The sequence below is a fragment of the Musca autumnalis genome, unplaced genomic scaffold (genome assembly GCF_047663935.1).
Source record: "Musca autumnalis isolate F117 unplaced genomic scaffold, ASM4766393v1 scaffold_1, whole genome shotgun sequence".
Taxonomy (NCBI): domain Eukaryota; kingdom Metazoa; phylum Arthropoda; class Insecta; order Diptera; family Muscidae; genus Musca; species Musca autumnalis.
Genome location: NW_027411644.1, coordinates 132645281 through 132667704, shown reverse-complemented (window position 1 = coordinate 132667704; position 22424 = coordinate 132645281). Strand labels below are relative to the sequence as shown.

Here is a 22424-nt window from a genome sequence, read left to right as displayed (position 1 = left end):
AAATACCTTCCGAAGTGTTGAAGCTAATAGATGGACGCAATATACAAATATTAGTAAAACTCTTTAATAATGTATATGATACAGGCCAGTACCCACATGACTGGTTATTATCGACCTTTATAGCAATACCGAAGAAGATGCATGCAAGGAATTGCAGTGAGTACAGACTGATTAGCCTCATGTGCCACATCCTAAAAATTTTTCTAAGAATAATACACAAAAGAATATACCCCACATGTGAAAAGGCTATGGGAGAACCACAATTTGGATTCAAAGAGGGCATGGGGACGAGAGAGGCTTTACTCTCCATGCAGATACTGGTGCAGAAGTGCAGAGATGTCCAGAAAGATGTTTTCCTTTGCTTCATAGATTATGAAAAGGCTTTTGACACAGTTCAACACGACAAGCTAATCGATATATTGAAAGATATTGGAGTTGGGGAGAAGGAAATAAGATGCATTAAAAACTTATACTGGAGTCAAACTGCACGGATTGAGATAAATGGCGAAACTACGGACGAAATTATTATATCAAAAGGAGTAAGACAGGGGTGCATATTGTCTCCTATGCTTTTCAACATCTATTCCCAAAAAATATTTAATGAAGCCGTGGAAAATGAAAGAATAGGTATACAAATACATGGACGAACAATAAATAATATACGATATGCAGATGATACCGTAATAGTAGCTAGCAGTCTACCTGGTTTACAAAGGCTCGTAGATAAACTTACAAGGGTGAGCGAAGCAAATGGCCTAAAAATAAACATTAAAAAAACAAAATACATGGTTGTGAGTAAGAAAAATTACCATTATCACACCACACTAAAAATTAATAATAAAAATATTGAGCGAGTCACTAATTTCACATACCTTGGAGTATTGTTAAATGAAAAATGGGACTCTTCCAAGGAAATCAAACGTCGTATAGAGATGGCCAGAGATGCATTTTTCAAATACAAAACAGTCTTTACAAATCACGATATAAGCCTCTCAACAAAAGTCAGATTCGTGAAATGCTATATCTGGTCCGTACTACTTTACGCAGTTGAGACATGGACCATCAAAATTGCAGATGAGAAAAAACTTGAATCCTTCGAGATATGGGTCTACCGAAGGATTTTAAAGATACCATGGACTGATCATGTAACAAACCAGGACGTTTTACGCAGAATGGGTTTAGATAGACAATTGCTGCGACAAGCCAAAGCTCGGAAAATTGCATATTTGGGACATCTGATGCGAAATGAAAAGTATAAACTCCTGCAAACCATCATAAAGGGCAATGTAGAAGGAAAAAGAGGAAGAGGCAGGAGAGAATTGAACTGGCTGAAAAACATACAAGATTGGACAGGCTGCCATGATGAAAGAAGCATGATTTCGGCGGCAAAAAATAGAGAGCTGTTTATGCCTGTAATACATTTATAATAATATTGTATGATCGCTTATATCCGGAATAACGGATTTGCAAATAAAGAAGAAGAATAAGAAATTGACCGGAGTCGGAGTCGAGTAAAATTTTTGAAAATCTTAGGTACGGCTCTCATTGACAACTAATCGAGTTTGTCGCGTTTTTATAGTCATTTTTGACATTTACCCCTGTTTGCTCAGAAAAAAACTGTGTTGTATGTTCTGTAACGAATACGAGTATACATATGAATATTTTTTAAAAACAAATAAATGTACAACTATGTATATTGATTTCTCGTTTTTTGTAATTTCGTGCGTGAGTGTGCGTGTTCGTGCCTTCTCGAAAAACGCCGTGTTTGTGCACAAAAATTTTGGTCCGTGATCGTGCATGTTCGTGCCTAATTTTTTAGGCACGCGCCCATCTCTAGTTCCGTTAAGGAATCTACCGAACTATTTTTCAATGAGTTCAGGGACAATTTAGAAGAACTACTAAACTTTGACAACAAACAATTTATTATTGAAGAACAACTTATATATTTCTTATGCGACTCCTCATATATGTAATTAAGATTTTCAGGATTTTCTACTGAAGAGAGGCATTTACTAAAAGTTTCCTGAAAGTTTTTCCACAATTTCTCAATTTCCTCACTCCTAACTTCAAGAGCATAAAAGTCAAGTTCACCTTCCTTCATAGCACCGAAATGTGCAGTGAATCTCACTATAGAGTTGGAAGCTCTGACGGTCTTTTCTTTAGGGTTGAAGGCCATTTTAACGAAAAACAAAGAGAAATCAAACCAACAATATGGTAACCATAGGATAAAACAAAGATTGCAAATTTGTAGCCACAAATAATAATGCCAATAAATTAATTTACTTTCCACAAAAGGAAGAATAATCAAGCTACCAATTGTAGCGTGCTGATTTAAAATCGGAAATTGAAACAATATTAAAAATCTCAAAAATTAACCAAAGTTTGCAAACGAAGGCAATAAAAATCCAATTGACAAGTATTTGCCTAAAAATGCAATAAGAAATTTAAGTCAATATTTAAATTCCAAAATAATGTAAAATTTGTAAACTACCATATATTTACAAAATTATTACCAAAAACAGCATTAGGCGATGTTAATTTGCAGTGAAAGCTAATAATAAATATCTGCTATCGACCAAAATGACACGAACTAACTACCGATTCTTATGTATTTGTGCCAAAAAATATAACTGGAAATTCGAACAATATCAGAATTCCAAAAAATTATAAAATTCGCAAAAATATGTATACAAAACTCCCTACACAAGAAAACGACCAATTGTAGGGTGCGTGCAATATCAAATTTATACAAATAACCACCGAATGTAGTGTATTTGTGTCCAAAAATTCAACAAAAATTTCAAACTATATTGAAATTCTAAAAATATACAAATCGCAATAAATATTTTTAAATAACGCCCTACACAAGAATAGATCCAATTGACCGATTGTAGGGTGCACGCAATTCCAAAATGTCCAAAAAATATTATTAAAATGTTCCCTGACACCGGTTTATTATATTTACCATAAAATATAATAATATGTGTCACAGTACTAATTTACTGACCGGGTACTATGTAATAATACACCGGCGGGTTACTGTGCAATAAAAGCGGACACGACAGAAAGAGGAATAACCAAACATGCAATATTTACGCGTACATGCGTGTGTGTATATATTTGCATGTAACTGACTGGCTGACCGACTAGACAGAACAACCAAGCGACGATGCTGTGTATGTATGTAGCTATACTAACGTGTGTGTATACTAACGTGTGTGTATACTAACGTGTGTGTGCGTGCAATATCAAATTTATACAAATAACCACCGAATGTAGTGTATTTGTGTCCAAAAATTCAACAAAAATTTCAAACTATATTGAAATTCTAAAAATATACAAATCGCAATAAATATTTTTAAATAACGCCCTACACAAGAATAGATCCAATTGACCGATTGTAGGGTGCACGCAATTCCAAAATGTCCAAAAAATATTATTAAAATGTTCCCTGACACCGGTTTATTATATTTGTTACGACTCCCTTTAAGGCGGCGCTAGAGGGGACCTTCGGCCAGCTTTGCGGTCTCGGGGCTACGGTCCTCAACCCGTCCTCTTCTCTAGCCCATCAGGGGCGAACACGAATTAAAACATTACATTTAGACTATCAAACATATACAAACGTTACAACTCACAAAACCCTGCTTTGATCAGGAAGTATTGGTTTCCTACTCCCACATTTAGCCCTCCCTTCCATGGTTTCCAAAATCCTCTTTATTTCATTTTTTGTGGAAACCCCACAAACACACCAACTCACCTCATCACCTTCCGGAACTCCCCTTATCTAACACAAATCAACACATAATTTGGTCTATTTTAACAAATTCACAACATAATTTTTATTTATGAATATAAAATGGCTTAAAGCTAGGATTTTAAATTCGTCTAAGCAATAAAACAATAATGAATATCCTAACACCAGAAAAAGATCAAGAGAATATAATGAAAATATTGTTTTCTTTGGGAAACCTAAAGTTTCTCGCCTGCACTCATCAGACACTCAAACTCTTTCCTGCCTATTATAAAGGAGCTCTCTTATAATGGCCTATAACCAAATTGGCTGTAGTTGAATAATACTCTCTAGTTTTCCCTATAAAATTTTCAAGTATAAGGCTGGCGTTAAAATATCCTCACAAAAATTATGATTATAATAGACAACACAACATAAAATTATTAAATAGTTAGTTATTTTATATCAAAATGTTAAGTTTGCATCGAATTTAATATGTATGGTTGGCCTACTGGCTCAAATATAAATTAATTTAAAATGAAGTAATTTTGAGTTTAGTTTAATAAAAAAAGAATTTGCCATAATATATAAAGATTAACGTTTTTTTTTTTTCTCTTTTTCGTTTTGCTGTTTTACAGATATTCGTTGGATAACCGCTGCCTTTGGATTTGGCACAAACAATAAAATGGCACAAACACAGATTACCTGTCTTATTGGCTTTTTATGTGGAGAATGACGGATTGGCTACAAGGACTTCACAAACCCCCAATAGCACGATTTTGTTTCGATCGGCACCAGTTCGAACAAATCTACCACCAACCAATATTACAAAAACAGGCTTCAGGCTCAAACAAAATAAAACAGCTGTCTGCTGGCACAAATAAACGATCTGGCTCAACCAATAGATATCTGGCCGCAAATAAACACAAATCCAAATTGAAGTTAAGAGGCTCACAACCACGGCATCACAACCAGAAAGAATAACTGGTCCCCACTTGGGCGTTCTTGGAGACCAGTGAATATATCAAATTTTGTTGGGAACCTTAAGAAACAAAACACCATTAGATTTTATTATTTATCACTGTCAATTCAAGTCTGTGCTCACTTTTTATATGTACGTTCACAGGCATATGTTTAATTTAATAAAACGTTACACTTTCTGGCTATCACCTCTATTTGTGTTTTTCTGAAATCTGTATCTGTTTTCGAGGGTTACGCTTTTAGCGGTTATCTCAGCAAAACTAAATTGCAATTTTCCCTCTTCTTGTCTTTTATACCACCCCGAATTCGTCACCATTTTCCTTAATTTTCCAATATTTGGTATAAATACTGCAATGGCGTTACCACTAGCTCTTGAAATGGCTACTTATTCAGTGTTGATACATTTGGTAACCCATCTCCTTACTGAACACAGTTCTAAAATTTAATTGAGATGGCAACACCTTTTACTTCCTCAGTTCATAATTTTCTGACGTTCGCATGGTGGGCGGCCGCTGCAAACAACCATTTTATAATTCAAATAAATTTGTTTATTTCCCCCGCTGTTAATACCGTCCTAGTCTCTTCCCCGTGAGTGATTTTACCAATAAAAATTGTTTTAAATTCTACCATGAAACTCTAAAGTCGATCCCCCAGCTCAAAAGCCGCCTCCGCAACCAATGCACGCAACAAAACTTCGGCCACGGTTGAGGCATTATTTCCGTGGTCGATGTGCGTGGTTTGCTTTTACTCCACGTGGGGAACTCCCACACCCTGGAGTCTCAATGCCGGGCAAGATTTGATTATATATTTTGGGTAAGTATTCAATATGTATAAAAACCATGTGTATTCTGGAACATGCGGTATATTTGCAGGCGTCATTTGCAGATTTGTGGTAGTAACTTCGTCACCTACACACACTTAAGCGCAGTAAGCGGCGGTTGTTACATACGTAGACGTCGGCATAAAAATCATTCATTGCCTGACACCGTTACCCATGAATTGCATACCAATTCATTCATTGCAATAGCATCACATTCAATCAGAACCTTCAGCGACGGCCGTCGACATATACGCCGACGTCGTTCATTATGGAACACATTTACTATTACCATGTTATCAGTGAACGGTGAATGCCAGTACGTTCATTGCCATAAGTCAACCAAGAAGAAGAATGTTTTTTTATTTTTCATTTCTCCTTTGCCTGCCATACAATGTCAAGATAAATGCTGGTAATTTTTCTTTTTATAACGAAAAAATTTATACAGATGAGCGTTTACGAAGGTAAGTAGTGCTGGTATCTTTTGCATTTATAATTTTACCATTTGTTTGCTCTCTATTTCAGCCACTTTTCCCACATCGCCAGATGTTAATAATAAATGACTAATGAATTGAAAACAAATCGTGAAACAATGGTGGAAATTGATGACTCTGTAAGAGGCAAGGATATCTATATTATCGAAACAGGAACCAAAGACGCTAACACCAATATTATGTGACTTTTAATTATGGTCTATACCGTAAGACCTCATCAGCCAGATACATTGTGGGAGTTATTATTTGAGGAGGCTATTTACCCCACTCCAAACAATGTAACATTATAAAACTGGTTGCATTGTTTCCAAATGGCTTGCCAAAATGGTGTGTACATCGGAATTGACACACATTATTACCATGGATTTACATCAAAAGGAAATATAAGGATATCTGTAACAGTACATTTACGAGAGTATACCAGACTATTACAATTTAGTCATAGCTGCCCGTAATCCCAATTCAGCTAAAAAGACACCTCATATGCTGAACGGTTACGTATGGGCTTTGGTGTCATTCATGGCGAACACACGGAAGTCAACTTGATCGATGATGTCCAGTCATTTGTGACCACTGCAGATGTTTTGAAAGAGTATGGTGCTTGTCCCCATTTACACTGGAACGGGGTCAATGTGAAATAAGAAACCTCCTACAACCGTCTTACTGCGGAAAGGTAATACACATTTGTTTTGTCCCAATAACAACTGAAATTAACAATTATTTTTTTTTTAGAGGATAATGAGTAACCACAAGGAGGCACATAGTATGTTAGCCTATCGCCCCGGAGTACAAACCAGCACTCAAACTCTTAATACTGTGTGAATTACCGCTGCCAAAGGCAGCCAAACTAACAAAAATCAAATTTGGAATACGAGACAGAAGCTTGTAATTAGTGTTCGTTCATCACTGAATCTTGCCGTGCCCGTGTTTATGTGCCCGCTGCACTTACAAAACGAAACCGTATATAATTGCAGGTAGTTACCATGCAAACCGATAATTTGGATGATTGCACAGAGGAATGGGATGAAATATGTTTTTCTCCTTCAGTGTCCAATACCAACGATAGCTTATCGGCTGATCCCAATAAAATTGACGTTGATGATGAAATGGAAATCATTGCCACAACTGAAAAGGATATACTGCAGGACGGTGAAATGATTTATGGCCAATTGGAACAAAAATTTGCCTCTCTACATATTAATAATGGTTCGACCGGTGATGGATAAAACGATGATTAAGCTTAAATTTCATCAGCACCCCCGAAAGGAAATAATGATGAATTCGAGAGTGCCTAATAGCGTAAAAGCCATTCTCCCACAGTTGTACTTATTGGATCATTGTAAAAATTCAATGCATCTGAGTTATGCATTCGCAAGGTGAAATTCTTTGAAGTTTCTGTTTAATACAATTGTGATATATATTTCTACCCCATAGGCCACAATGGTACATACTGCGCCGACTAGTTTGCAACTCTCTAGGTGCTCTGTTAGACTAAAGTGTATGAAAAAACATCTAATTTCACCTCCTTTAAAGTATGCTTCATCTTGTTCTTTCCTCACTGACCTTTGATTTCTATTTTATAGGCAACATTTGAACGCCATATGCAACACGTCAGAAGCAGAAAGACAAAGCGGCCACCTGTAGTAATCCACGGTGTGAATCAATTGCAGGTTTAGAGATTTTCTGCTTGCCTCCGAAATGCCCCACAGAGCAAAGAAATGGAAAACTCGATGCACAAAGATGTGTTTGGATTAATGTTCATTCTTGTAACACTTACAAATATAAGCGTCTTTCATCCAACGATTTTTTTCAATAGCATCAGAGTGGTGACAACTATTTTAGTATAATGTGTCGTGAGTGTAATTGGATTTTCATTTGCCCATTCCTCTCCTAATATCTATTTACCTTTGTCCTTCTAGTGTCATGAGATAATTCAACGGATACTTAGTCACAAGGTGCACCGTGACCTCTTTGAAAAAAAATCATGATTGTGTCGTTCTATTTTTATCCTCCATACTACTACTGTGGGGACAACTATACACCTGAGTGGATATCATTAGAGGGTAAGTCTTTGCAATGGTAATTATATTGTGTGTATCATCACCAACCTGTACGGTATGGGGGTTAGGTCATATCATTGTGGTTGTGGGAATTTCCGGACAGACAGTTTATCAGTGTTTTTTTTTTCACTTTTCTTTATGTTGAGGGTGTGGCAAACGCACAGACATTTTCTGCTATACAATTTAGATTGACTTATCGCATTTTGCTTATAGAATTATTTAGTGTAAATTCTCATTTACCCAATTTCCTTGTTTTTGATGCAACTGATCTGTAACACATTACTGGACACAAAAAAAATGCGAGATTGTAAAATTTATGGATTTATTATCCTCATCATTAAATAATTTGCAGTTTCTATTAGAACTCCTTGAGACTATTTTATGTGCAAACATGCTATTTCATGTATTCCAATCGTTCTTTAAATTTCCATAGGGATTTCCCCTTGTGCCTACCGGGTAAATTTGGCACCCTTCTGAACTTGATTGGTTATTTTTGAGTACTCGGTATAACCGAATTTTGTTTCGTGGATCATAAATCCAAATTTACTTTTACATGTCTATAAAAAATTTACCACTGATCTTGCTAGTATTGGCTAGTTTGTGAAACCCAACGACACTAGGTTTTCCACCCCCCACACGATTATCAAGTCTTCTGCTAATTACACTATTTTGTTTTTTAAATACAATGCCATTTCATACAAATAGTACTATATTTGTATACCTATGCATACTTAGTACATCTATGTCTTTGTCCATAGAGACTCAATTTAACATAACTAACACCTCTTAGGTGTATTATAAGTGGTGACGTTTTTTGTGAAATGAGGAATTAGAAGCATTTGTTCTGTTTATTTCAAAACTTTATAGTGGAATCTTCGAACCACCTAGACTTCGTTTGAGTGAATTCTTTATCGATTTTTGTTCGACGTTCAAGGTACTGAGGCAACACTTCTGGTGGACATCCAACATTATTATATGTACCAGTCATAACCATACTGTGATTTAACGCTAACTTGGCATCTACCTCATTGGTTTAGCCCTACCGGTTCGCTGATGGCACCGTTCCGACTCGCAACCTATAATGGGCGGCCATTTATGGGGACCAGATCCGAACTACATGACTCTTAGTCGTAGCGAGGTTAGCACAACACAATCACCCATTTGTTTATGACTTTGCCATAATATATCAAATGTTCACTCGAAGTGCTACATCTTCAGGTCCTTAACGTGACAATTTCCTAAAGGGTTCCCTTGTAGGTCTTCAATTTCATATATATTATTTCCCACCGGCTTGACTATCCGGCATTTAAGGTACTTGCGACAGAATTTCGCATTTAGATTTTTCCCAAAGTCGCTTAATATGTGGTTCCTACGATAGACCTCTTGTCCCGGTATAAATTTTATAGCACGGGCGCGTTGGTTATACCGTTTTGCGCTTTTTTCATACGCTTCATGTAAATTACTAGCAATTTTTTGTCGGATTATCTCCAATCTTTCCTTCCTATCTAGTTCATTGATCTTATGATCACATATTGACTGCAACTGTCTCGCTAATTTGTACGCGCTTCCGTTCGTATACATTTCGTATCCGAACAGTGCAAAAAAGGGCGTAACCCCCGTAGCTGCATGCACGGAGGATCTTAAGGCACATTCTATTTCAGTCAAATACACGTCCCACTCTCGGTGATCTTCTGACAAATAGGCCCGAATAGCCGTATAAAACCGATTGGTTGACTCTTTCGGACGCATTTGATTGTGGGGAGTACGGTGCTGTTTTTATATGATTAATCTTGTACAACTCTATCATCTCTTTGAAACGTCTTCCCACAAATTGAGCCCCATTATCAGTGTGAATGGTTTCTGAAACACCAAATTTCCTGAAAATCTCTTCTACTAAAAATTGGACAACGTTATTTGTGGTAGCTTCCTTCATGGCTTTTAGGAAAACGAATTTAGTGAAATGGTCCACTACAATAAATATGTGAGTGTTGCCACTTTTCGACCGTGGATATTTTCCTAAGAAGTCCATATACAACTTTTGGAATGGTCGTTCCGTAATCACTTCATTTCCTATGGTCGGTTGCATGTTCCGATTTACTGGCTTCGTTTCCTTACAAATTTGGCAGTTATTGATATATTGTTTAACCTGTTGGGCCATTTTCGGCCAATAGTAAAACTGTTTAAGCCGGTGTAGCGTTTTTGCTATACCCCCATGAGCACTCGTTACCTCATTATGGGCCTTTTCTATGAGTAGATATGTTAGAGACTCAGGGAAGTGTTTCTAGAAGTGTTTCTAGAAGTGCTTTGTACTCTTGACTCTCAAACTCTGTGGTTTCGAAATCAAATAGATTATCTACCACCTCAATATTTTCCACTACCTCGAGACGGGACAACATGTCCGCCACGACATTGTCTTTACCCTTTCGATGTTCTATATCGAAATCGTATCCTTGAAGCGCCAGTGACCATCGTGCGAGTCTCCCACTTAGGTCTTTGACTCCCATAAGCCACTTTAAGCTGGCATGGTCCGTTATGACTGTAAACTTCATTAGCTCCACATAGGGTCTAAATCGTTTTACAGCCATAACGGCCGCCAAGCATTCTTTCTCTGTAACACTGTAATTTCGCTGGCAACTGTTTAGTTTCTGGGAGTAAAAGCCTATCGGGAATTCCTCGCCATTATCACCCTTCTGGAATAGGACAGCGCCTATCCCATACTCGGAGGCATCACACTGAATAAAAAATGGTCTTGTGAAGTCTGGATGCTTCAATACCGGGGCTGTGGTTAAGGCTACTTTGAGATTTTCAAACGCCTCCTTAGCTTTTTCTGTCATTGTAAATTTAGGACTTTTCTTCAGGGTTTCGGTAAGGGGTGCTGAGATAGTTGCGAAGTTTTTGATAAAGCGGCGATACCAGCCGGCAGTACCTAAAAAGCTTCGAACTTCTCTTGGCGTTTTCGGTGTTTTCAACTTTCTAATGGCAATTACTTTTTCTGGATCGGTCTTCAGTACACCCCCATCTATGATAAATCCTAAATACTTAAGTTCTTTGAAACAGAAATTGCTCTTTTAGAGACCGATTGTCAACAGTTTTAAGTGGGTCTCAAAAACTTCTGAAATCACCAATAAATCGTCTAAATATATAAAGACGTTGGACTTTAGTCTTGCAGGTATCACCTTGTCCATGAGGCGACATAGACGTTGAGCAGCGTTACAAAGCCCAAAGGGCATCATTCTGAAGTGATAGAGTGGACGGCCGGGTACCGTAAAAGCGGTATATGGCCTCGACTCTTCGTCCAACTCTATCTGCCAGAATGCATGTTTGAGATCAACACTACTTATATAAACAGTTTGGTCAATTCTGCTTAGTATGCCATCAATATTCTGCAACGGATATGCATCTTTTATTGTTACAGCATTTAACTTCCGTGCATCTAAGCAGAATCGGTTCTTCCCCGGTTTCTTCACGATGGCAATTCTGTTGTTCCAGGGGCTTTCACTTTCTTCAATAACCTTTAGCTCTAACATCTTATCGATTTCCTCATATACTATCGTTTGCATGGCCGGCGATATCGGGTAATGTCTGTCCTTTATCGGATTCGTGCCCTCTACCAACTTTATCGTATGTTTTTCTAATGTCGTGTGACCTAGACCTTCTTTTTCAAATGATGGAAACGAGTCTATTACTTGTTGCAATTTCTGCTGTTGTTCTTCAGACAATATATGCATTTCTTTTTTAAAATCCTTATCTTCTTCGAATTTCGCACAAATTTTTTCGATATCTATCTCATTAACCTTGATGACGTCTGGAGCTAATTTAAATGCTTTCCAGAAGTCTATACCGAGGTATAAAGCTTGCTCTAGGTCTGGGCATAAATAAAAGCAAATTTCTTTTTCCATGTCCTTATAATTCACTTGCAATCGGACTTTACCCAAAATGCGATGTAGTTGTCCGGACGCCGTTCTTACAATAGTATTAAATGATTCGGGTCCGATATCTAGCTCTTCTAAAACCTCTCTACAACCTTTACCCAAAACGGAAACGGTCGCTCCAGAATCCAATAAACCTTTTATTTCGTTCCCTTTGATGTTTATTATTGCATAGGGTCTAGGGTCTGAAGTTTCGTTATATTTTCTGACTGATTCCACTAACATTTTCTTCACCTTTTTGTTTTCCTTTTTTCTTTCTCTCAACATTAATATCCGGGCATATTTTTTTTCATTCCTAATTGGTTTTGGACTCTTCATATTGATAATAGTATTAAGAGTCTCCAAATCCTCACCTCTTGCAGATTGACATTCTTCTACATCAAATATTCTTTTCCTTGTTATCTCATAATTGGTTTTCCTGATTTCTATAGGAAGATAGTGGCGAATTGACGGGTAGTTTGTAGTGTTTATTGTTGTTGTCGATTTGGCTCTGCGGGCTGGTTTGTCGAACACGACTTCCCCCTGACGTCATGTTCTTCCTCAAGTTTTCCGATTGACATTTTAGACACCTTGGTGCCACGGTGTTTGGTTGGCCACACCTGTAGCAGAACAAGGATCTTTGTGTGGCTAAGCAGTCCATAAATCGATGTCCTGGTTTGCGGCAGTTCCAACAAATCTGGGACGTGTTTACTTCTGAAACTTCAGGAACCTCATTTGGTTGACCGTAGTCATATCCATATGCCTCGTAATTTATTTCACTCACTTTGAGGTTTCGGTTCTGAGTTATCGGAACAGGTCTTATATCACGCTTTCCACATGTCTTTTCTGCCTGGATGCATTCCATGCGCAAGTGTTCCATGCTTGACACATACATGGGATACACCATACGGAAAATCTCACCCCTCAAATTTCTCTTAACTATTTGGATTAATTCCCCTTCCGATATAGGTTGAACTAGTTTTGCCCTTAACATGTTTATGGCCTGGAAAAAACTGTCTATGTCCTCCCCTGGCTTGAGCTTTCTTTCGACAATTTCACTCATAACTTCAAAATTGGAACGGGTTGTACTGTATCTCCTAAATAAGGCATCTTTTAATGTAGGCCAGTCTCTCACAACACCTGTTTTTATCTGGAGCCAAAACCATTCATATGCTCCTCCTGATAATAGTGTTTGGAATTCGGCATATATTTCGTCCCATGTTACCCGATATTGGTTTTTCAGATATTCTAACCTAAATACAAAATCTTCGACTGACATTCCATTTTGATTCCCCTCGAACTTTAGTTTGAATTTTTCCACCTTACTAACGCGATCGAAATTATTGTTAGCTGTTCCCATCGTATTGGTGGGTGGAATTACTGGTGGTCTATTTGTATCGATAGTTGGGGGCGGAATTGGGAAATTTGGAGGCATATTATTTGCATGGGATTGAGAGACATTATTTGCCAAAGTTATACTCTTTACCAAATCTCCTAATTTTCCAATTGCGTCGTAAACTTTTTTCATTTCGCTTCCCATGTATTCTTGTACTAAAGGTCGGAAATCTATTGAGCTATTGTTAACATTATCAGCCGCTGGGGCATAGTTATTAATATTGTTAGTCCCGTTAAGGTTCATATTTACTTCTTGAGGGTTCACATTAGAAGTTCTATTGGAATTGGAATTAATCGTTTTGGACATATCAATTATTGAAGGGTCCATTTCTGGGGCTGAATTCATTATTCTGTCACTACTGTTTTTCTTCCTATATTTTGGTAATGTTTGGATCGAAATCCGGCTCACATCAAACGATGCAGTGCGGTTCCTTTTACTTCGGCGCCTCGTTTCGGAAGTACTCTCTTCCGACATTCGTGGCCAAGTTACGATAGAAAAAAACACTAAATCTTCACAAAACAGTCTATCAAATTGTCAATAATAGTCGGTCTAAATCAATAAATAGCAAAAATAAAATCAATAAAGAACAAAAAAAATCAATAAATAAATAAAAAGTATACATATACATCAATCAATACTACACAAAATGAAAATCAGAACAAATTTACTGAACTTTCTATTGTCACGATTAGGGTTCTTCCTTTAGGTGGGTTTTGAGGTGTGTGTTTTTATTTATTTCAATATTCATAACAAAATGCCCTTAAGGTGATCAAAGCAGGTACACATAGAGCTAACAAAAAAAGTGTATTAAATTATCTTTCTTTCGAGTTGGTCTCTGTGGCAATTTTCTAATTTTATAAAAAAAAGATCTCACAAATCGAATGTGCAACTAGCATCTGATCGCTTCGACTCCAGATGAGTGTCGCATTATTCCTTACTCGAAAATGACTATTTAATCTACTTTACCTTGCACAAACAAAAAAAAACTAACATAAAAACTGGTCATCAACAATACAAACATTGTTACACACAACACGAACAAGTTATTGCACTGACCGCTTGTAAATAGAAGTTATTACACAAAATATCCTATGCTATCCTAAACTAATATTGCACACATTCGCGTTTTCCATAAAAAACGCGGCTCAATATCAGGCAGGCTGATGGATATCGCTATAATAACTTACAACTATTGTTTCCCTATGGTCTATTTTATTGCACATTGGTGGTATTGCACAATGATATTAATTTTCCTTTGTTCTATAAGAACTTTTCTTTTTATCTTGGGCGCCATCTGTTACGACTCCCTTTAAGGCGGCGCTAGAGGGGACCTTCGGCCAGCTTTACGGTCTCGGGGCTACGGTCCTCAACCCGTCCTCTTCTCTAGCCCATCAGGGGCGAACACGAATTGAAACATTACATTTAGACTGTCAAACATATACAAACATTACAACACACAAAACCCTGCTTTGATCAGGAAGTATTGGTTTCCTACTCCCACATTTAGCCCTCCCTTCCATGGTTTCCAAAATCCTCTTTATTTCATTTTTTTGTGGAAACCCCACAAACACACCAACTCACCTCATCACCTTCCGGAACTCCCCTTATCTAACACAAATCAACACATAATTTTATCTATTTTAACAAATTCACAACATAATTTTTATTTATGAATATAAAATGGCTTAAAGCTAGGATTTTAAATTCGTCTAAGCAATAAAACAATAATGAATATCCTAACACCAGAAAAAAATCAAGAGAATAAAATGAAAATATTGTTTTCTTTGGGAAACCTAAAGTTTCTCGCCTGCACTCATCAGACACTCAAACTCATTTCTGCCTATTATAAAGGAGCTCTCTTATAATGGCCTATAAAACCAAATTGGCTGTAGTTGAATAATACTCTCTAGTTTTCCCTATAAAATTTCCAAGTATAAGGCTGGCGTTAAAATATCCTCACAAAAATTATGATTATAATAGACAACACAACATAAAAATATTAAGTAGTTAGTTATTTTATATCAAAATGTTAAGTTTGCATCGAATTTAATATGTATGGTTGGCATACTGGCTCAAATATAAATTAATTTAAAATGAAGTAATTTTGAGTTTAGTTTAATAAAAAAAAGATTTGGTATAATATACAAAGATTAACGTTTTTTTTTTCTTTTCGTTTTGCTGTTTTACAGATTTTCGTTGGATAACCGCTGCCTTTGGATTTGGCACAAACAATAAAATGGCACAAACACAGATTACCTGTCTTATTGGCTTTTTATGTGCAGAATGACGGATTGGCTACAAGGACTTCACAAACCCCCCAATAGCACGATTTTGTTTCGATCGGCACCCGTTCGAACAAATATACCACCAACCAATATTACAAAAACAGGCTTCAGGCTCAAACAAAATAAAACAGCTGTCTGCTGGCACAAATAAACGATCTGGCTCAACCAATAGATATCCGGCCGCAAATAAACACAAATCCAAATTGAAGTTAAGAGGCTCACAACCACTGGGCAGTACAACCAGAAAGAATAACTGGTCCCCACTCGGGCGTTCTTGGAGACCAGTGAATATATCAAATTTTGTTGGGAACCTTAAGAAACAAAACACCATTAGATTTTATTATTTATCACTGTCAATTCAAGTCTGTGCTCACTTTTTATATGTACGTTCACAGGCATATGTTTAATTTAATAAAACGTTACACTTTCTGGCTATCACCTTTATTTGTGTTTTTCTGAAATCTGTATCTGTTTTCGAGGGTTACGCTTTTAGCGGTTATCTCAGCAAAACTAAATTGAAATTTTCCCTCTTCTTGTCTTTTATACCACCCCGAATTCGTCACCATTTTCCTTAATTTTCCAATATTTGGTATAAATATTGCAATGGCGTTACCACTAGCTCTTGAAATGGCTACTTATTCAGTGTTGATACATTTGGTAACCCATCTCCTTACTGAACACAGTTCTAAAATTTAATTGAGATGGCAACACCTTTTACTTCCTCAGTTCATAATTTTCTGAGGTTCGCATGGTGGGCGGCCGCAGCAAACAACCATTTTATAATTCAAATAAATTTGTTTATTTCCCCCGCTGTTAATACCGTCCTAGTCTCTTCCCCGTGAGTGATTTTACCAATAAAAATTGTTTTAAATTCTACCATGAAACTCTAAAGTCGATCCCCCAGCTCAAAAGCCGCCTCAGCAACCAATGCACGCAACAAAACTTCGGCCACGGTTGAGGCATTTTTTCCGTGGTCGATGTGCGTGGTTTGCTTTTACCCCACGTGGGGAACTCCCACACCCTGGAGTCTCCAAGCCGGGCAAGATTTCATCACAAACTTTAGGTAAGTATTCCATATACACAAAACCATGTGAATTCTGGAACACGCGGTATTTTGCAGGCGTCATTTGAGGATTAGTGATAGTAATTCTGTCACCCACACACTCTAAGCGCAGTAAACACCTACGTAGACGTTGGCGTAAAAATCATTCATCGTCTGACACCGCTATTCATGAACTACACATACAACCTCACTCATTGTTCCAGCATTACAACGCAGTTCATTCAGTGACGGCCGTCGACTTATACGCCGACGTCGTTTGTTATGGAACACATTTACTATTACCATGTTATCAGTGAACTGTGAATGCCAGTACGTTCATTGCCATAAGTCACACAAGAAGAAGAATGTTTTTATTTTTCATTTCTCCTTTGCCTGCCGTACAATGTAAAGATAAATGCTGGTAATTTTCCTTTTTATAACGAAAAAATTTATACAGATGAGCGTTTACGAAGGTAAGTAGTGCTGGTATCTTTTGCATTTACATTTTTACCATTTGTTTGCTCTCTATTTCAGCCAATTTTACCACACATCAAATGACTAATGAATTGAAAACAAATCGTGAAACAATGGTGGAAATTGATGACTCTGTAAGAGGCTAGGATATCTATATTATACAAACAGGAACCAAAGATGCTAACAACAATATTATGGAATTGTTAATTATGGTCTATACCTGTAAGACCTCATCAGCCAGATCCATTGTGGGAGTTATCCCCTATTTAGCCAAACAATGTAAAATGAGGAAACGTGGTTGCATTGTCTCCAAATGGCTTGCCAAAATGGTATGTACGTCGGGATTGACACACACTACTACCACGGATTTACATCAAAAGGAAATACAAGGATTTCTGTTACAATCCATTTGCGGGAGTCTACCAGACTATCACAATTCAATCATAGCTGCCCGCAATCCCAATTCAGCTAAAAAAAACACCTCATATGATAAACGGTTACGTTTGGGGCTTTGGTGTCATTCCTGGCGAACACAAGGAAACCGACTTGATCGATGATGTCTAGTCATTTGTGGCAACTGCCGATGTTTTGAATGAGTATGGTGCTTGTCCCCCATTTACACTGGAACGGGGCCAATGAAAAATAAGAAACCTCAATCAAATCGTCTTACTGCGGAAAGGTAGTAAACATTTGTTTTGCCCCAATCACAACTAACTGACATTAACAATTATTTTTTTCAGAGAATAATGAGGAACTACCAGGAAGCACACAGTCTGTTAGTCTTTCGGCACCAGAGTACAAACCAGCGCTCAAGCTCTTAAAGCTGAATGAATTACCGCTGACAAAGGCAGCCATAAACAAAATCACATTTGGAACATCAAACTGAGAGGCCTGTACTACTTGTCTCGTTCATCATTGGATCTTGCCGTTTCCCTATTTATTTGCCGCTGCAACTAACACAACTACCGAATATAATTGCAGGTAGTTCCCATGAAAACAATCAATTTGGATGATTGCTAAGATGAATTGGATGAAATATACTCTTCTCCGTCAGTGTCGTCCCAACGATAGCTTTTCGCAGGTCCCTAGAACATTGACGTTGATGATACACCGGAAATCCTTTGTCACAATTGAAACGGAGATATTGAAGGACTGTGGATTGACTTATGGCCAATTGAAAACAAAAATTTGCCTCTCTACATATTGATAATGGTTCGACCGGTGATGGATAAAACGATGATTAAGCTTAAATTTCATCAGCACCCCCGAAAGAAAATAATGATGAATTCGAAAGTGCCTAATAGCGTAAAAGCCATTCTCCCACAGTTGCACTTATTGGATCATTGTAAAAATTCAATGTATCAGAGTTATGCATTCGCAAGGTGAAATTCTATGAAGCTTTTGTTTATGACAATTGTGATATTTATTTCTAACCCGTAGGGCCACAATGGTACAGACAGCGACATTTCGTTTGCCCTACATTTTGCCCTCTCTGAGTGCTATATTAGAATCAAGTGTATGTAATAACAACATATTTAACATCCTTTAAAGTAGGCTTCATCTTGTTCTTTCCCAACTGACTTTTGTTTTCTATTTTATAGGCAACATTTGAACGCCATATGCAACACGTCCGAAGCAGAAAGACAAAGCGGCCACCTGTAGTAATCCACGGTGTGAATCAATTGCAGGTTTAGAGATTTTCTGCTTGCCTCCGAAATGCCCCACAGAGCAAAGAAATGGAAAACTCGATGCACAAAGATGTGTTTGGATTAATGTTCATTCTCGTAACACTTACAAATATAAGTGTCTTTCATCCAACGATTTTTTTCAATAGCATCAGAGTGGTGACAACTATTTTAGTATAATGTGTCGTGAGTGTAATTGGATTTTCATTTGCCCATTCCTCTCCTAATATCTATTTACCTTTGTCCTTCTAGTGTCATGAGATAATTCAACGGATACTTAGTCACAAGGTGCACCGTGACCTCTTTGAAAAAAAATCATGATTGTGTCGTTCTATTTTTATCGTCCATACTACTACTGTGGGGACAACTATACACCTGAGTGGATATCATTAGAGGGTAAGTCTTTGCAATGGTAATTATATTGTGTGTATCATCACCAACCTGTACGGTATGGGGGTTAGGTCATATCATTGTGGTTGTGGGAATTTCCGAACAGACAGTTTATCAGTGTTTTTTTTTTATTTTTCTTTATGTTGAGGGTGTGGCAAACGCACAGACATTTTCTGCTATACAATTTAGATTGACTTATCGCATCTTGCTTATAGAATTATTTAGCGTAAATTCTCATTTACCCAATTTCCTTGTTTTTGATGCAACTGATCTGTAACACATTACTGGACACAAAAAAATGCGAGATTGTAAAATGAATGGATTTATTATCATCATCATTAAATAATTTGCAGTTTCTATTAGAACTCCTTGAGACTATTTTATGTGGAAACATGCTATTTCATGTATTCCAATCGTTCTTTAAATTTCCATAGGGATTTCCCCTTGTGCCTACCGGGTAAATTTGGCACCCTTCTGAACTTGATTGGTTATTTTTGAGTACTCGGTATAACCGAATTTTGTTTCGTGGATCATAAATCCAAATTTACTTTTACATGTCTATAAAAAATTTACCACTGATCTTGCTAGTATTGGCTAGTTTGTGAAACCCAACGACACTAGGTTTTCCACCCCCCACACGATTATCAAGTCTTCTGCTAATTACACTATTTTGTTTTTTAAATACAATGCCATTTCATACAAATAGTACTATATTTGTATACCTATGCATACTTAGTACATCTATGTCTTTGTCCATAGAGACTCAATTTAACATAACTAACACCTCTTAGGTGTATTATAAGTGGTGACGTTTTTTGTGAAATGAGGAATTAGAAGCATTTGTTCTGTTTATTTCAAAACTTTATAGTGGAATCTTCGAACCACCTAGACTTCGTTTGAGTGAATTCTTTATCGATTTTTGTTCGACGTTCAAGGTACTGAGGCAACACTTCTGGTGGACATCCAACATTATTATATGTACCAGTCATAACCATACTGTGATTTAACGCTAACTTGGCATCTACCTCATTGGTTTAGCCCTACCGGTTCGCTGATGGCACCGTTCCGACTCGCAACCTATAATGGGCGGCCATTTGTGGGGACCAGATCCGAACTACATGACTCTTAGTCGTAGCGAGGTTAGCACAACACAATCACCCATTTGTTTATGACTTTGCCATAATATATCAAATGTTCACTCGAAGTGCTACATCTTCAGGTCCTTAACGTGACAATTTCCTAAAGGGTTCCCTTGTAGGTCTTCAATTTCATATATATTATTTCCCACCGGCTTGACTATCCGGCATTTAAGGTACTTGCGACAGAATTTCGCATTTAGATTTTTCCCAAAGTCGCTTAATATGTGGTTCCTACGATAGACCTCTTGTCCCGGTATAAATTTTATAGCACGGGCGCGTTGGTTATACCGTTTTGCGCTTTTTTCATACGCTTCATGTAAATTACTAGCAATTTTTTGTCGGATTATCTCCAATCTTTCCTTCCTATCTAGTTCATTGATCTTATGATCACATATTGACTGCAACTGTCTCGCTAATTTGTACGCGCTTCCGTTCGTATACATTTCGTATCCGAACAGTGCAAAAAAGGGCGTAACCCCCGTAGCTGCATGCACGGAGGATCTTAAGGCACATTCTATTTCAGTCAAATACACGTCCCACTCTCGGTGATCTTCTGACAAATAGGCCCGAATAGCCGCTAAAACCGATTGGTTGACTCTTTCGGACGCATTTGATTGTGGGGAGTACGGTGCTGTTTTTATATGATTAATCTTGTACAACTCTATCATCTCTTTGAAACCTCTTCCCACAAATTGAGCCCCATTATCAGTGTGAATGGTTTCTGGAACACCAAATTTCCTGAAAATCTCTTCTACTAAAAATTGGACAACGTTATTTGTGGTAGCTTCCTTCATGGCTTTTAGGAAAACGAATTTAGTGAAATGGTCCACTACAATAAATATGTGAGTGTTGCCACTTTTCGACCGTGGATATTTTCCTAAGAAGTCCATGTACAACTTTTGGAATGGTCGTTCCGTAATCACTTCATTTCCTATGGTCGGTTGCATGTTCCGATTTACTGGCTTCGTTTCCTTACAAATTTGGCAGTTATTGATATATTGTTTAACCTGTTGGGCCATTTTCGGCCAATAGTAAAACGGTTTAAGCCGGTGTAGCGTTTTTGCTATACCCCCATGAGCACTCGTTACCTCATTATGGGCCTTTTCTATGAGTAGATATGTTAGAGACTCAGGGATCCACAGTTTCCATGGCATTTCTTCCTCCAGTTCTAAGTCAATATCAGTTCTTGTCCGTTTAAATATTAACTCGTTTTCTATTTTTATATCAGGCAATTTAGCTAGATTTTGTTGAAGTGTTTCTAGAAGTGCTTTGTACTCTTGACTCTCAAACTCTGTGGTTTCGAAATCAAATAGATTATCTACCACCTCAATATTTTCCACTACCTCGAGACGGGACAACATGTCCGCCACGACATTGTCTTTACCCTTTCGATGTTCTATATCGAAATCGTATCCTTGGAGCGCCAGTGACCATCGTGCGAGTCTCCCACTTAGGTCTTTTACTCCCATAAGCCACTTTAAGCTGGCATGGTCCGTTATGACTGTAAACTTCATTAGCTCCACATAGGGTCTAAATCGTTTTACAGCCATAACGGCCGCCAAGCATTCTTTCTCCGTAACACTGTAATTTCGCTGGCAACTGTTTAGTTTCTGGGAGTAAAAGCCTATCGGGTATTCCTCGCCATTCTCACCCTTCTGGAATAGGACAGCGCCTATCCCATACTCGGAGGCATCACACTGAATACAAAATGGTCTTGTGAAGTCTGGATGCTGCAATACCGGGGCTGTGGTTAAGGCTACTTTGAGATTTTCAAACGCCTCCTTAGCTTTTTCTGTCATTGTAAATTTAGGACTTTTCTTCAGGGTTTCGGTAAGGGGTGCTGAGATAGTTGCGAAGTTTTTGATAAAGCGGCGATACCAGCCGGCAGTACCTAAAAAGCTTCGAACTTCTCTTGGCGTTTTCGGTGTTTTCAACTTCCTAATGGCCATTACTTTTTCTGGATCGGTCTTCAGTACACCCCCACCTATGATAAATCCTAAATACTTAAGTTCTTTGAAACAGA

At 37.6% G+C, this 22424-nt stretch overlaps 1 protein-coding gene across 3 annotated transcripts in view; it reads left to right on the top strand.

The window, feature by feature from the left end:
* LOC141386467 (uncharacterized) overlaps nucleotides 1-16109 on the top strand; it is a 57371-nt gene extending 41262 nt beyond the window's left edge. For 2 of the 3 annotated variants that reach the window (XM_073955012.1, XM_073955002.1), the window contains 8 exons: nucleotides 4369-5524; nucleotides 5584-5992; nucleotides 6054-6695; nucleotides 6755-7398; nucleotides 7457-7520; nucleotides 7606-7875; nucleotides 7942-8085; nucleotides 15576-16109. Coding sequence is in view for 1 of the 3 variants with exons in the window: in XM_073955022.1 (XP_073811123.1) it covers nucleotides 5163-5299; nucleotides 5354-5524; nucleotides 5584-5638; nucleotides 5739-5834 (459 nt within the window). In the remaining 2 variants the exon portion in view is untranslated. Of the gene's footprint in view, nucleotides 1-4368; nucleotides 5525-5583; nucleotides 5993-6053; nucleotides 6696-6754; nucleotides 7399-7456; nucleotides 7521-7605; nucleotides 7876-7941; nucleotides 8086-15575 lie in introns of those variants that run through there. The other variant, XM_073955022.1, reaches the window with a different exon arrangement.
* The last annotated feature ends 6315 nt before the right edge of the window (nucleotides 16110-22424 follow it).